The sequence below is a fragment of the Rutidosis leptorrhynchoides genome, chromosome 4, assembly GCF_046630445.1.
Source record: "Rutidosis leptorrhynchoides isolate AG116_Rl617_1_P2 chromosome 4, CSIRO_AGI_Rlap_v1, whole genome shotgun sequence".
Lineage (NCBI taxonomy): Eukaryota > Viridiplantae > Streptophyta > Magnoliopsida > Asterales > Asteraceae > Rutidosis > Rutidosis leptorrhynchoides.
The window spans coordinates 563,444,212-563,459,808 of record NC_092336.1 but is presented as its reverse complement, the minus strand read 5'-3'; the positions used below and the strand labels follow the sequence as shown (position 1 = coordinate 563,459,808).

The following is a 15,597-nucleotide window of genomic DNA, read 5'->3' as shown; positions in this document are numbered from 1 at the left end:
TAGAACATAGTTCATAGTTTGATCTTGAAGATCCAAGACTCAAAAGTCTAGATCTACCATAAGTGTACCAAGTTATAATTAAAAGTTTCATTTACATGTTCTTGAACTCTTAAAGTTAACTTTAAGTTCAAGATTAATGAGATCAAAGTTAACTAGTAACATTTGACCAAATACAACCAACAACATGAAATTAAAAGTGCAAGTAAAAGAAGTAACAAACTAATTTAAACAAGTAATTAGTTCATTGTTGTTCATACTTTAAAGATTCAAACCAAAGTTTGATCTTTAAGAAAGTAAACTTTAAAGTTTACTAACATGACTTACAAGCATGAGTTTATCAACACATGAACATTAATCTTTTAAAAATAACAAATGTAGAACATATATAGAAAGTATATGTTCTTGTTGTTCTTGTTTTAACAAGATAAAATGAAGAATCAAACTAGGAAGTTTGGTTCTTGGAAACTAGTAAGTAAAGTAACTAACAATTTCATGTAACTAAATAATAATCAAGAACAAGTAGCAAACAACAAATGATGATGATGATTCATGTATGTATTCGATTTTAAGACAAAGGAAAGAAGAAGAGAAAAATGTTCTTGTTACTTACAAAATGTAGAGAAAGATGAGAGAAAATATGAGAGAAAAGTAAGATGTAAGTTTGAAATGAAGTATGTGTGTGAGATTACAAGTAAGTGAGGTAGTAAAAAAAAATAAAACTCCTCTAAGGCCTATGGTGGCCGACGGTCAGCAGCATCCCAAGGGGGGGGGGAGGGATAAGTTTTGTGGATACTAGCATGCAAAGCTAAAAAGGTTGGTCACTTGGTGGTATGTGCATGGGGAGGAGAAGTAACAAGATTCCAAGGTTCATAACTAACTAGTTAGAGTTTAAAATGATACTTACATGACTAAGTGGGCTAGTCAATCCACTTAAAAGGTAGGGTGGGCTTGGAAGCCCAATAACATAAGTCCATTTACTTTAAACAAGCCCAAGTTCAATAATTCACAAGTTAAATCAATTAAAGCCCATGTAATTAACTAAAAGCCTTAGTTAATTAAAATGATTAATAAAACTAATCATGAATGTAAATAATACTCTAAAAATATTATTCGTGAAAGTTCCGGGTGTCACAAAGACGTTTCGGGCACTTAAAAGTCAAGTACGGGCAATCATGGCAACAAGTAAATGTAATAACATACATTCGTTTAATCACACGTATTAATAATAATAATTATTAATAAATAAATGTTGGAAATTCCAGGGTCGTTACAAATGAGCCTTCATAACCCATATTCACCCAAAATCCCCAAAATACTAACAAAATGGGTCTTTGGTTCATCACTAGCCCAAACCCCAACCCTTAAAGTAATTAAAGTAAGAAATCGGGTTTTATAACTTACCAACACAATCACCACGTAGCTATCGACTAGATGAACGAATTTATAACATGCACCAAGACCCGATTCAACCTCTTTCACCCTTTAATGGAGCTTTCTCTCTCAAGGATTGCACTCTCTCTCTAGAGTTTAATTGGAGAAGATAAGGTTGTTGGGAATGGAGTGAATGAAGCTCCAAAACTGATCCAAGGTATTAAATTCGGGCTCCAATGTGTTTTGACCAAAATGCCCTCAAAATATCTATTTTAAAAGAAGAGGAGAATCTGTCGCAGACAGATGGCGCGGCGCGCCACCTAGCCGCGCGGCGCGCGACCTCCCAGTTCAGCATCTTTTCTCTTTTTAATTATGTGAAACCAAAACCCCAAAACTTGAGTAACTTATATACACACATGTACACTACAATTATTCGGGTCTTACAACTCTCCCCCACTTATTCGGATTGCGTCCTCGCAATCCAAGCCGCATGACACGAGGGAAGATAAACCAACACGAACTCTTCGGGCTCCCAAGTGAACTCGGAACCTTTACTTCGTCGCCATTGAACCTTGAAAGTTCTCACCTATTTATTCCTCAACATTTTCACCTTCTCGTCAAGGATAGCAATCGGTTCCTCGACATACTCTAACTTGTTGTTTAGCTCGATTTCGTCTAATGGCATTCATGAAGAATCATCCGCAAGACACTTACGGAGGTGGGAAACATGAAATGTATTATGGATCCCCGCAAGCTCTTCGGGTAATTCTAATCGATATGCAACTTCACCAACACGAGCTAAAACCTTGAACGGCCCAATAAACCGAGGAGCTAACTTTCCCCGTTTTCGAAATTGAATAATACCCTTCCATGGCGAATCCTTAAGCATCACCATATCGCCTTCTTGGAACTCAATCAATCGCCTACATCTATCGGCATACGACTTTTGCCTATCTTGAGCCTTCTTCAAATGTTCCCGAATCAAATCGATCTTGCTATTGGTCTCTAAAACCAAATCGGTACTCCCGATCTCTCTTTGACCCACTTCTCCCCAATAAACGGGAGTTCGACACCTACGCCCATAAAGCATTTCGTAAGGTGGCATCCCGATACTAGTATGATAACTATTATTGTACGAGAATTCCGCCAAAGGCAAATGCTCATCCCAACTACCACCGAAGTCAATGATGCACGCCCGTAGCATATCTTCCAAAGTTTGATTCGTACGTTCGGTTTGACCGTCCGTTTGAGGATGATACGCCGTACTCAACTTCAATTGCGTACCCATATCTTCATGAAACTTTTCCCAAAACCGAGATGTAAAACGGGTATCTCGATCCGAAATAATAGATATAGGAACTCCATGTCGCGAGACCACTTCCTTGATAAACAACTTAGCCAAGGCCTCCGACGATATCGCTTCTTTAATGGGAAGAAACAAAGCGCTTTTTGTCAATCGGTCAACTATAACCCAAATCGAATCGAATTGGGTTCTCGCCATTTTAGGTAACTTCGTAATGAAATCCATGGTAATGTGCTCCCATTTCCATTTCGGGATTTCTAACGGTTGCAACTTACCATACGGCTTTTGGTGTTCGGATTTTACTTGTAAACACGTGACACATTGCTCAACATACTTCACAACATCACGTTTCATGCCCGGCCACCAATAATCTTTCTTCAAGTCATGATACATTTTCATCGCGCCCGGATGAATGGAATATTTTGACTTATGTGCTTCATCAAGTAGCACCCGTCGGTAATCACCCATCTTAGGCACCCACACCCTTCCTTGAAAAGACAACAAACCACGCGGGCCCATAGTAATGAACTCCGATTGGCCCACAATTCGTTCCACATGCTTATTGTGAACGTAAGCCTCTATTTGAATCTCGCCAAGCTTCTCATGAAAATCGTTGGAAATAATCAAACGTAACGACCCCACTTTTATTGCCGGATGTTGACTCTTTCGACTCAACGCATCCGCGACAACATTCGCCTTACCCGGATGATAAAGTATCTCACAATCATAATCTTTCACCACATCCATCCACCTACGTTGGCGATAATTCAAATCTCGTTGATTAAAGAGATGTTTCAAACTCTTATGATCCGGATAAATTGTACACTTGACACCATACAAGTAATGGCGCCAAATTTTCAACGCATGCACTACCGCCGCCAACTCAAGATCATGAGTCGGGTATCTCATTTCGTGTTCCTTTAATTGTCGAGAGGCATAAGCGATGACTTTACCTCTTTGCATTAGAACACACCCGAGCCCATTTAGCGAAGCATCACAATAAACCGTCATATCTTCCACACCTTCCGGTAATAATAACACCGGAGCTTGACACAACTTCTCTTTTAACAATTGAAAAGCAATTTCTTGCTCGTTCTCCCAATTAAAACTTAGCATTCTTTCTCGTCAACTTCGTTAATGGAGAAGCAATCTTAGAAAAGTCTTGGATAAACCGACGATAATAACTGGCCAATCCGAGAAAACTTCGGATTTCCGTAGGCGTAGTCGGTCGTCCCCAACTCTTCACCGTCTCGATCTTCCCCGGATCTACTTTGAATACCTCATTCGTTCACAATATGACCAAGGAATTGAACTTCCCTTAGCCAAAATTCACATTTGGAGAACTTTGCATACAATTTCTCCTTTCGTAGCATCTTCAATACTTCACGCAAATGACGTTCATGTTCGTTCATACTTTTCGAATAGACTAGTATGTCGTCGATGAACACTATTACCGACTTGTCCAACATAGGTTGGCACACTCGGTTCATAAGATCCATGAATGCCGCCGGTGCATTCGTAAGGCCAAAAGGCATCACCACAAACTCAAAATGTCCATACCGCGTTCTAAAAGCCGTTTTCTCAATATCTTCCTCACGGACCCGCATTTGGTGATAGCCGGACCGTGATCGATCTTAGAGAAATACGTTGCACCTTGAAGTTGATCAAATAAATCGTCAATCCTAGGTAATGGACAACGATTCTTGATCGTCACTTTATTCAACTCACGGTAATCAATGCACATACGCATACTACCATCTTTCTTCTTCACAAATAACACCGGAGCGCCCCACGGTGAAGCACTCGATCGAATAAAACCCTTCTCGAGCAATTCTTAAATTTGATTTAACAACTCTTGCATATCCGTTGGTGCTAAACGATAAGGAGTTTTAGCAATGGGGGTAGCCCCTGGAACCAACTCGATGCGAAATTCAACTTGTCTTTCCACCGGAACACCCGGTAATTCGTCCGGAAAAACGTCTTCGAAATCACTAACAACCGGAATTTCACGAATGGGTGGCGGCTCATTACGAGTATCGACAACATGAGCAAGGAAAGCTATGCCACCACTAACAACAAAACGACGTGCCCGTGCAAAAGTGCATATCGGCACCGGTCTCCTTCGCTTATCACCATGAATAATTAACTCTCCCCCACTTGGGGTCTTCACACGTATAAACTTATCATGGCATGCAATATAGGCTCTATAACGATCGAGCCAATCCATACCAACGACAATATCAAAGTTGCCCAAGGTCACTGGAATAAGATCAATTTTAAAGGTTTCAGCACCAAAAACAACATCACAATTTTCACACACATCGACCACTAGCACCGTCTTGCCGTTCGCTATTTCGACTTCTACCGGACGACTTAACTTAGCTAACGGTCGATCAAGTTTAGGCACAAATCTAGGAGACACAAACGACAAATTTGCACCGCTATCAAAAAGAATCCTCGCCGGATTAGAATTAACCATGAAAGTACCTGAGACAACTTCGTTCGATTGTTTGGCTTCATCATTAGTCATCAAGTAGTTGCGACCCCTAGCCGTACCCGCCGCCTTCTCTAACCGCTTCACATTATCATTTCGCAAATCGGGACACTCCGGCTTCTTATGCCCCTCTTTGCCGCAATTAAAACAAGTGACTTTGTTTCCGGAAGATGGTTTCGGACACTCACGAGCCATATGACCCGATTGCCCACAATTGTAGCACGTATAAGAAAACCCGCTGGTAGTGCCCTTCTTTGCACTATTGACACTTTCGGCCCCCCTCTTGCTCTTGCTCTTCTTGCTTGAGGCGTTAGAGTAACTAAAACCTTCAAATTTTCTTTTGGAAAACATGAAATCACTCTTTCTTGGAACCTCCGGCTCAAAACCCCAAGCCAACTCGAAAAATTCATCAAAAGACTTAGCCATACCCCGACTAATCTTCCCCTTGTACTCATCATTCAAAGTACGGTAGAAATCCTTCATGAGCTTATGATCATCACCCACATATTCTGGGCAAAAACGAGTCTTTGCCAAGAATGTAGACTTGAGTGTAACCAAGTCCATTGACCCTTGTTGCAAATGGTGCAACTCGTCCCGGATTCTATCGAGATAGGATGAAGTTCGGTATTCTCTGAAAAATTCTTTCTTGAACTCCTCCCATGTCAAGCCCATACATTGTTCTTCACCATACAAGTTGATTTTATCGTCCCACCACAACTTAGCTTCTTCGCGTAACATGCTAGAACCATACCTCGTCTTCTTTTCGGGAGGACATTCCGCGGTACGGAAAGCTCCCTCAATATCGGAGATCCAACATGTACTTTTTAAAGGATCCTGCACCCCATTAAACATCGGGGGTTGAGTATCCTTGAAGTTCTTGTAGTGGAAGTCCCGCCTTCCTTCACCTCCTTCACCGCGAGGATAGATATTCCTAGCGTCAAGGGCCTCTTCGATAGTGGCCTTCATTCGTTCATTAATTAGACCGGTTATTTGCTCATCAACCGAATCTTGAAAGACCTTTCGAACTTCCGCAAGAAAATCCGCTTTTAACTTCTTAAAGACGTCATCGACCTTGGTTGAGAACTCGGCGTCCCCGCTTGTACTTCCGTTATCATGTTCGGGACCGTTTCTCGTCTTCATTCTATAAAACGAATTAGGTTAAACCACCAAACGGAAGGACAAATTATATATATATATATATATACATACACATACGCCACACTACTCCATCTCGCTCAACAATCGTCGTAGATTACTTTTTTGACACGATTTGCGCCCGTAACAATGGTAGCTAATCATTGTTACGCGAGCACGTCGCATTAACTTGCTAGTACAACGTCCATCTCGCTCGATGCTCGCTAAACATACATAACAAATAGCGCATCATTAGTTTACATAAACCTATGCACAAACTAATCCCGATCCGACCCAAAGTCCTACTAGTCCCGCATAGATCGAATATATACATCCGACAAATGTATATTCACTTGAAAAAATTTTTAATATATATTCACTAACAACGATTATGGAACTTATATATAAAAACATTAGATCGAATATATACATCCGACAAATGTATAATATTTTGATGTATGTATGTTATATTTGTTACTACTAGTGTATTCTGAGACATTTTGGTACTTATACGCATTAATATGTGCTCGTAAACTCGATAAAATCTTAATTATAAAAAACATCCGTTCCAAATCCGTCACTAATACTCTGATTTACCGACGGATTAGGGACGGCAATATATTCATATATTTTTTAAATTACGATTTAGACGAAAACGCATAGACACTTATTCCTAAATACATCTACATTAATTATCAAACATTTTAAAAATACTAAGTAGTGTATAAATGCAAACACACATATGGGTATGCATATATTCACTAACAATGACTACGAAGCTTATATATAAAAACACTAGATCGAATATATACATCCGACAAACATATAATATATTGATGTATATATATTATATTTGATAGTACAAGTGTATTCTAAGACATTTTGATACTTATACATGTTCATTTGTGCTCGTAAACTCGATTAAATCTTAATTTTAAAAAACATCCGTCACTAATACTCCGATTTACCGACGGATTAGGGACGAAAATATATTCATATATTTTTTAAATTACGATTTAGACGAAAACGCATAGACACTCATTCCTAAATACATCTATATTAATTAACATACATTCTAAAAATACTAAGTAGTGTATAAATGTAAACACACGTATGGGTATGCATATATTCACTAACAACGATTATGTAACAACCCAAACCAACCCGCGAGCAAACCACGTGAAAAATACAAAATAAAAAAAAATTTGCTGCACAGTGAACTGGCGCGGCGCGCCAGGATGACCGCGCGGCGTGCCATTCGGATCTGTCCGGAAAGTCTCAAAATGCGAAAAAGATCGACTAGTTCCCGACATTTTTAGACGACACGCTTTTAACCACACATTCAAATATGTAAAACTAACACAATTCAAACGTAAAATAAGTTTTACAAAGCGGGGCCCACTTCGACCGTTTTACGAGTTTAATACAAAATATGAGTTTCGACCGCCAAAAAGTTTAAGTACCAAACTACACTACGAGCATGGCGTTTGGGATTAAACTACCCAAGTCTCGGTCAAACTCCAAGAACTAAACTTCCAAAAAGCGTCCCCTAATCAACAAAGCGGGAATCTCTATTCCATGATAATGCCCTTACCCTTGTCCATAACCGAACCTATAAAAATAGTAAACAACGAGAGGGTAAGCAAAGCTTAGTGAATGCAATAATTATACGAATACATATATAATTATACCTACTTGCATACACTTACACACCAAACCGCAAATAAGCTAGCATACACATTTAGCTTATCATCACAATAGCAAGCTATAAATCTCCAATACCACAAGCTAGCATAACAACCGCATATGAATATAACTCGAATAATATAATATGCTTACAACACAAATAACCATGGTTAACCAATAGTACAAGAGAACGACGCTCGCGAAAACGCCATCGGTGTTCACAACATCCGTTAGGGCACTTAACACCTCGCACCACTAACCCCTAGGGTGGCACCTTAACACCTCGGCACATCACCCCGAGTGGCATCTTAACACCTCGATGCATCACTCATTAATTTACGGAGTGGTGTCTTAACACCTCGACACTACACTCCTAGGTGGCATCTTAACACCTCGATGCTACACCCGAGTGGCATCTTAACACCTCGATGCTACACTCTTCACGTGAAACATGGTGTCTTAGCACCTCGACACTACACATTTCACGCTACAACAAATAGATACATTATATACATACGCATATAATTATTCCACTCACCTCAAAGTCTTGTGAAAAGATACCCGAGCTTGCAAGACCTCAAAGTAACGTACCTATCATATTATACACCTCATTAAACGCAAACTCAAGTCGGTCAACCAAACCCTTTCACCATTCTAAGCCATTTTGACCCAAGGTGCAATTTCAACCCATTTGCACCCTTAACCCTAATTTGGGTCAACACACACCAAAACCCTAATCATTCGTCAAGATGGGTTTAAAACACATTTAGGTCACAAGGCTAACTCGTTTTCATACTTGCTAGGCCACTTAGGTCATTAAAGGACTCATTTGACCCATTTCAAGGTCAACACACCCATTTGGGTCATCCATACCCAATAACACCCATTTACATATTATTAAAGTGTTCTAGCAACTAACTAACCAAATTTAAGACTCAAAAGTCCAATTAACACATTCAAATTCTAGGTTAGTCATCAATGAGCCTTCATAACCCATATTCACCCAAAATCCCCAAAATACTAACAAAATGGGTCTTTGGTTCATCACTAGCCCAAACCCTAACCCTTAAAGCAATTAAAGTAAGAAATCGGGTTTTATAACTTACCAACACAATCACCACGTAGCTATCGACTAGATGAACGACTTTATAACATGCACCAAGACCCGATTCAACCTCTTTCACCCTTTAATGGAGCTTTCTCTCTCAAGGATTGCACTATCTCTCTAGAGTTTAATTGGAGAAGATAAGGTTGTTGGGAATGGAGTGAATGAAGCTCCAAAACTGATCCAAGGTATTAAATTCGGGCTCCAATGTGTTTTGACCAAAATGCCCTCAAAATATCTATTTTAAAAGAAGAGGAGAATCTGTCGCAGACAGATGGCGCGGCACGCCACCTAGCCGCGCGGCGCGCGACCTCCCAGTTCAGCATCTTTTCTCTTTTTAATTATGTGCAACCAAAACCCCAAAACTTGAGTAACTTATATACACACATGTACACTACAATTATTCGGGTCTTACAGATTACGAAGCTTATATATAAAAACACTAGATCGAATGTATACATCCGACAAACATATAATATATTGATGTATATATATTATATTTAATAGTATAAGTGTATTCTAAGACATTTTGGTACTTATACGTGTTAATTTGTGCTCGTAAACTCGATAAAATACAATTATAAAAAACTGTCGTCCCAAATCCGTCCCTAATACTGTGACGATCGCTCCAAATTTATATGGACGAACACGTCATTCATTGATTTCATTGCGAGTTATTTGACCTCTATATGATACGTTTTGTAAACATTGCATTCTTTTGAAAAGGCACACCTTAAATGAATATTTAAATCAAAGGTTTTCGACATCTGATGATTTCTACATATAGACAATCACCATAAATAATAGTTTACAACAGTATTTTCGTTGACAATGCAGTCAAAATAAGATACATGATGATGATTTGGTGAATGCAACGTCTCCTTGAAAAATATGTCATGTAAGACTCCATGCACATAGCTTGTTTAACATCTAAGCAAACAGCGGAAGACTTCTAGGAAACCTGAGAATAAACATGCTAACAAGTGTCAACACAAAGGTTGGTGAGTTCATAGTTTTAATGTTGCGCATAATCTGTATATAAAGGTGGATCACAAGATTTCAGTTGTTCAATCCAGAAACGTTTATCAAAATATTCTACAAAATTGAGCACCCTGGTAACTAAACTTAACGTATATATAATTTGTACCCTTTGTATAATCATCTTAATAATACACGCAAACCAACGTGTACGCTTCTCAAATAGCATACGTCCGTTAAAAGGCTAGTGCTCTAGCTCGGACGGGGATATCAAGCCCTATGGATCCATATACTACTACTCGCGCCCACCAGTTCTTATAACTGGCAGTTAACAGTTACCAAAGCTAAGGGATTTTCGGTTCAAACTCAGTGTAGAATTTAGTATGTACTTGTATCCATTGCGTTTAAAATAAAGTGCATGTATTCTCAGCCCAAAAATATATATTGCAAAAGCAATTAAAAAGGGATCAATGAAACTCACACATATAAATATTGTATATCGGTTAATAAAGCATTTGCATGTATTCTCAGCCCAAAAATTTAGAGAGTAAAAGGGATCTTATGAAACTCACCTTAGCAGCATATAAAGTTGTTCACCAAAATGTGACCAAAACTCGGATTACCAAATAATCGTAGATCTCAACGTATCAGTATTGAGATTCAATATTGTAGGAAAGTACGTAGATGTAACGGAGATGATAAACACTAGGTTTGATTTACAAATATACCCCCGAACATTACCCATAATCTCCTTGGCAATAACCCATAATTTCCTTAGCTCTATCCCGCTTGAAAACCATTTTGAAAGTGACATGCTCATAACCTCGTCGTAGTATTTTATGTATAAATGGTAATAATACTAATAATGATAATAAGATTAACAATAATATTAATCTTTAATACTAATAATAATAATAATAATAATAATAATAATAATAATAATAATAATAATAATAATAATAATAATAATAATAATATGATAATAAAATAACAGAGGGAGTAATATAAATTTTATGTGTGTGTTTCCCTCGAGCCAAGACTGTCGAAATATATAGATGTGGCCAGGATTTTTATCCCATGCGATCGCATGGTTATTGTGAGGGGAGGCCATGCGATCGCATGGCTCCTTTTTCCAGCCCACATGAATTTGTTTGTTACCTCGTCGACATATTAAATATTACGTAAATCGAATATTAAAATTTTAAAAAGTCGTATTTATTAAATACTTCAGGGGTATTCTATGTAACTTATAATTAATAATTTCTATCATGTCGTTTTCATGTGAATAGTAAATGAATTAATTTAAATTCAACTATTTAAGCTACACGTTGTACGTTGTGCTTTACAAATTGTACATTATTAATTTAACTTCGTTTCTTAAAAAAAATTACAAAAATTATATCATAAAAATAAAATGACTTAATACGTAAAATTTTTTAATTTGAAATAGCATCGTTTAATGGTAAATTTTTAATCATTTCGTATATAAATATTATTCGCATGATTCCGTATATATCGAAAACTCTTATACTTATTAAAATATGTATATAATACATGTTATGACATTCGTGAATCGTTGGACAAACAGGGTGGTCAACCGTTATATATAAAAAAATCATTTTTAAAAGTTTTAAAACTTGTCAAAATTCATTGCTTATCATGTCGAAAATATTAAATCATATAGAGAATTGGTTTAAATAAGTCAAAATTTTCCGGGTCATCACAAATACTCTGATTTATCGACGGATTAGGGACGACCATAACTTTATATATTTTTTAAAATTACGATTTAGACGAAAACGCATAGATAATAATTTCTAAAAGCATATATATTAGTTAACAAACATTTTAAAAATACTAAAAGATGTATAAATGTAAACACATGTACGTGTATGCATATATTCACAAACATCGACTTTGAAACTTATATGTACAAACATTATTTTGAAGGTATACATCCGAAAAATGTTTAATATATTGATGTGTTCATTATATGTGTTCATGTGTGCTTCGAAACTCGAAAAAATCTCAATTTTAAAAAAAGGCGTCATAAATTTGTCCCTAGTTTTTTCATTTACCGACGGTTTAGGGACGACACTATAGTTAAATATATATATATTTTGAAATTACGAGTTGGACTAAAATGCATGGTCGTCGTAAATCCGTCGCAAAACATTATATTTAGGGACGGATTATGGACGGATTTCTGGACGTAGATAATCCGTCGGTAATCTATCGCAAAAGTTATAATTAGGGACGGATTACCGACGGATGAGTTACCGTAGTTAATCCGTCGCTAAACCGTCGTAAATGTGTGTTAATTTTATTTTTTATAAGTTCGTTGGAAAGTCGTCGGAAATTCGTCGGTATTTAGGGACGGAACTATAGGCCGTCGCAAATCCGTAGCTAATTCCAGATTTTCTAGTAGTGTTAGGGTTTAGGGTTTGGTGTTTTGGGTTTATGGAATAAACCCAAACCCTAAACCCTAAACTCTAAATCGGGCTAAATTTACTTCACAAAACATGAAAAAAAAAACGTTCATATTCTTCACGAACAATATTATGTTGAGTGTTATTTTTATCGATCGTTTTCCCGCCTAAATAATAACATTCATCACGAAGTGTCTCTTCTAAATGTTCATATTTTTGTGTGATCTTGATGCCGGAAAAAAAATTTCAAAAAAAAAAACGAAAAAAAAAAAAATTTGCTTCCCCCCGCTTCTCCCCGATTGGTTACTTCCCCATTGATCCTACCCATATATATATATATATATATATATATATATATATATATATATATATATATATATATATATATATATATATATATATATAACAATAACTAACTTATGATATTTCTGTCTAAAACAAATAAAGGTTGATATAAGCACAATGCTTGAAGAGGCTGTTCAGTATGTGAAATTTTTGCAGCTCCAAATCAAGGTGACAAATTAAACAAAAAGTGCTTATATTTAATGGACTAATTTCAATAAAGCTGATGTGGTAACTTATTACCATAGGTTATATTGAAATGTGGTAACTTTGATTCAGTCAATAGTTCAAATTATTGATGTCTGAATTGTACGCTTATGATAATTGCAGTTATTGAGCTCTGATGATATGTGCATGTATGCTCCAATTGCGTACAACGGAATGGATATCGGGCTTGACTTAATGACTCCATCACCAAGATGATGAACATTTGAATTTTTTTTTTTTTTTTGAAAAGCAAGTAAAAACTTTCATTCATATAATGGATAATTACAAAGCCCTATGATCTATACAATATGGAGATGTAATGTATTATGTAAAAAGATTGTTTATATTTTTTATTAGTCTAGAAAGATATAGAATGAATTAACAAAAGATGTTTCTATGCTTGTAACTCAAGCATAAACAGTGAGAATTTTTTTTATATATTTTTTTACGGCCGAAAGGATTATACACTCATGTAAATATTCCATGAGACATTGTATCGTTACTGCTACCTTCAAAATGTTAATGAAAACCACCCATTTACACAACCATGTCCAGTCTTGAGCCAGAAAAAACCCATTTACAGTTTAGCTAATCACAAGAGGGGTCATTAAACATTGTAAAAATGCATTATATTAATACATAAGATATTTGTTTAATATTTGATCAATGATCATCAATGAGGATAAAAAACATGCGTTTCGATGCGGGGTTGGTTTGTCGTTTCACGGTCGATTAATTAATTGAATGTTTAGGAAAAAAAAAAGGGGTTAACGGTCGGGCAATTAAATGGTAAAAATAAAGAATTAAAAAGAAAGGAAAAAAGAAAATCTTAAAAGAAAGTTATAAAAAAATAACTTCATTGCAGAGTGGTTTTTTTTACTAACTTTAGGTTAATTTAACATGCAAAAATAAGATTAACGGTGCTTAGAGGTTTGATTAACTAAACGTTAAAAAAAATGAAGGAGAAAAAATGAAATAAAAAAAATTGATTTACCAAAATACTCTAAAATTGAGGGAATTTACAGCTTTAACTGTGTGAAATGCTCATCACATTTAGTATTATTGATAATGATAATAATTGATAATGATAATATTAATTGATAATATGATGAGTAAAAAAGTTGATTTGCCGGTTCTTTAAAAACATGATCAACTCAATGATTTTAGATATTGGTACTTCCTCTAGAACTCTAATAATGGTTATACTAATTAAACACGATTATTGGAGGAAGACTAGAAGTACTAAATTATTAAGTTAATATAATCAATTTCTATTTACTACTCCGTATAATAGTTTCAACACATTGATAACTAATCAATTATGTAAAGGACAAAATATCATGATCTATATATTTTCATCATAGCACATAAGTACACATGAAAGATTAGGATATAAGCTCATTATCTAAAATGTTAAAACCATTGGCCACCTTCCTAATACTTTTGTATACAAAATATTTGGTTCAATGCCACTTTTAATTTACTACCAAATATAAGATTTCAACTTCGTCTTTTCCAACTTAGTTGCTTGAAAATTGATAAATGTACTTTAAGTTATTAAGTTTCATTGATCATTCATCAATGAACCATGAGCCAAAAGATTTTTGTTTGGGAAAATTAACGAACCATCTGAGGTTGGATTTAATTGAAGGTTTCAAAGACCATTCAAAATCTAAACATACGTACATAATGTTTTAAGTGTTCAAACTATCTAAAGAAGGCACGATCTAACTGGATTATTCCATAACCATTTTCGTCATTTTCTCTTGCTTCTCTAAAATGTAATATTATTGATTTTTTTTTTTTTTTTTTTGAAAGATCAAACTTTTATTAGATATATACAATTTTACAAAACTGGCATGGCTTAAAACCATGAGATAGGAAAAGGAAAAACTCGACAATACTATACATGTACAATCGCATCACGACTATAACCTAAAGAGGACACGAAATCATTTGGTTAAAGACCATCCAATGTGTATTAACAAAGTTCATATATCTTAAATCATTAGTTATTTAACACAATTTGACAAATTATTACTCTCAACACATTGTTTAAGATTACTAAACATAATTAGAAACATTACATAAATTACATTGAAAATGTATTAATCACCAATTTATGAATTATATATGAAAAGTTACTTTGTTCGAGTAATTGCTTATATGAACATACATATAATGTTAGCCGCTTTATTAAATGTTAACAACTTATCTATAGTAGCGTTAACTAGAAGGGTAGTACGTTTAAGACAGTCGTTATATACCCAAAAGAAATAATAATAATAATAATAAAAAAAAAAAAAAAAAAAAAAAGCCCGATTAAACCTATCAAAAACTCATTTTTTTAAGTGTACAAAAAGAAGTTGAAAAGAAGTGAAGTTGACCATACGTAAAACATGTCAATTATCCCACCTAGATTTAGTTTGTTGCTCAACACGTACAATATACCACTACCCTACCCCATATATTACGACTCTACATTTGATGATATCACCCACAAACCCGTCCAAGTACATCCATATATGGTCACCTTCTTCCCGGAGAC

The 15,597-nt window shown here is 35.7% G+C and overlaps 1 protein-coding gene across 1 annotated transcript in view; it reads left to right on the top strand.

Moving 5' to 3' along the window:
- LOC139842745 (transcription factor bHLH84-like) overlaps positions 1–13,265 on the top strand; it is a 37,623-nt gene extending 24,358 nt beyond the window's left edge. Inside the window, exons 4-5 of the mRNA XM_071832853.1 lie at positions 12,948–13,013; positions 13,173–13,265. Coding sequence (XP_071688954.1) covers positions 12,948–13,013; positions 13,173–13,265 — 159 coding nt within the window. The remainder of the gene's footprint in view (positions 1–12,947; positions 13,014–13,172) is intronic.
- Positions 13,266–15,597: the final 2,332 nt, after the last annotated feature.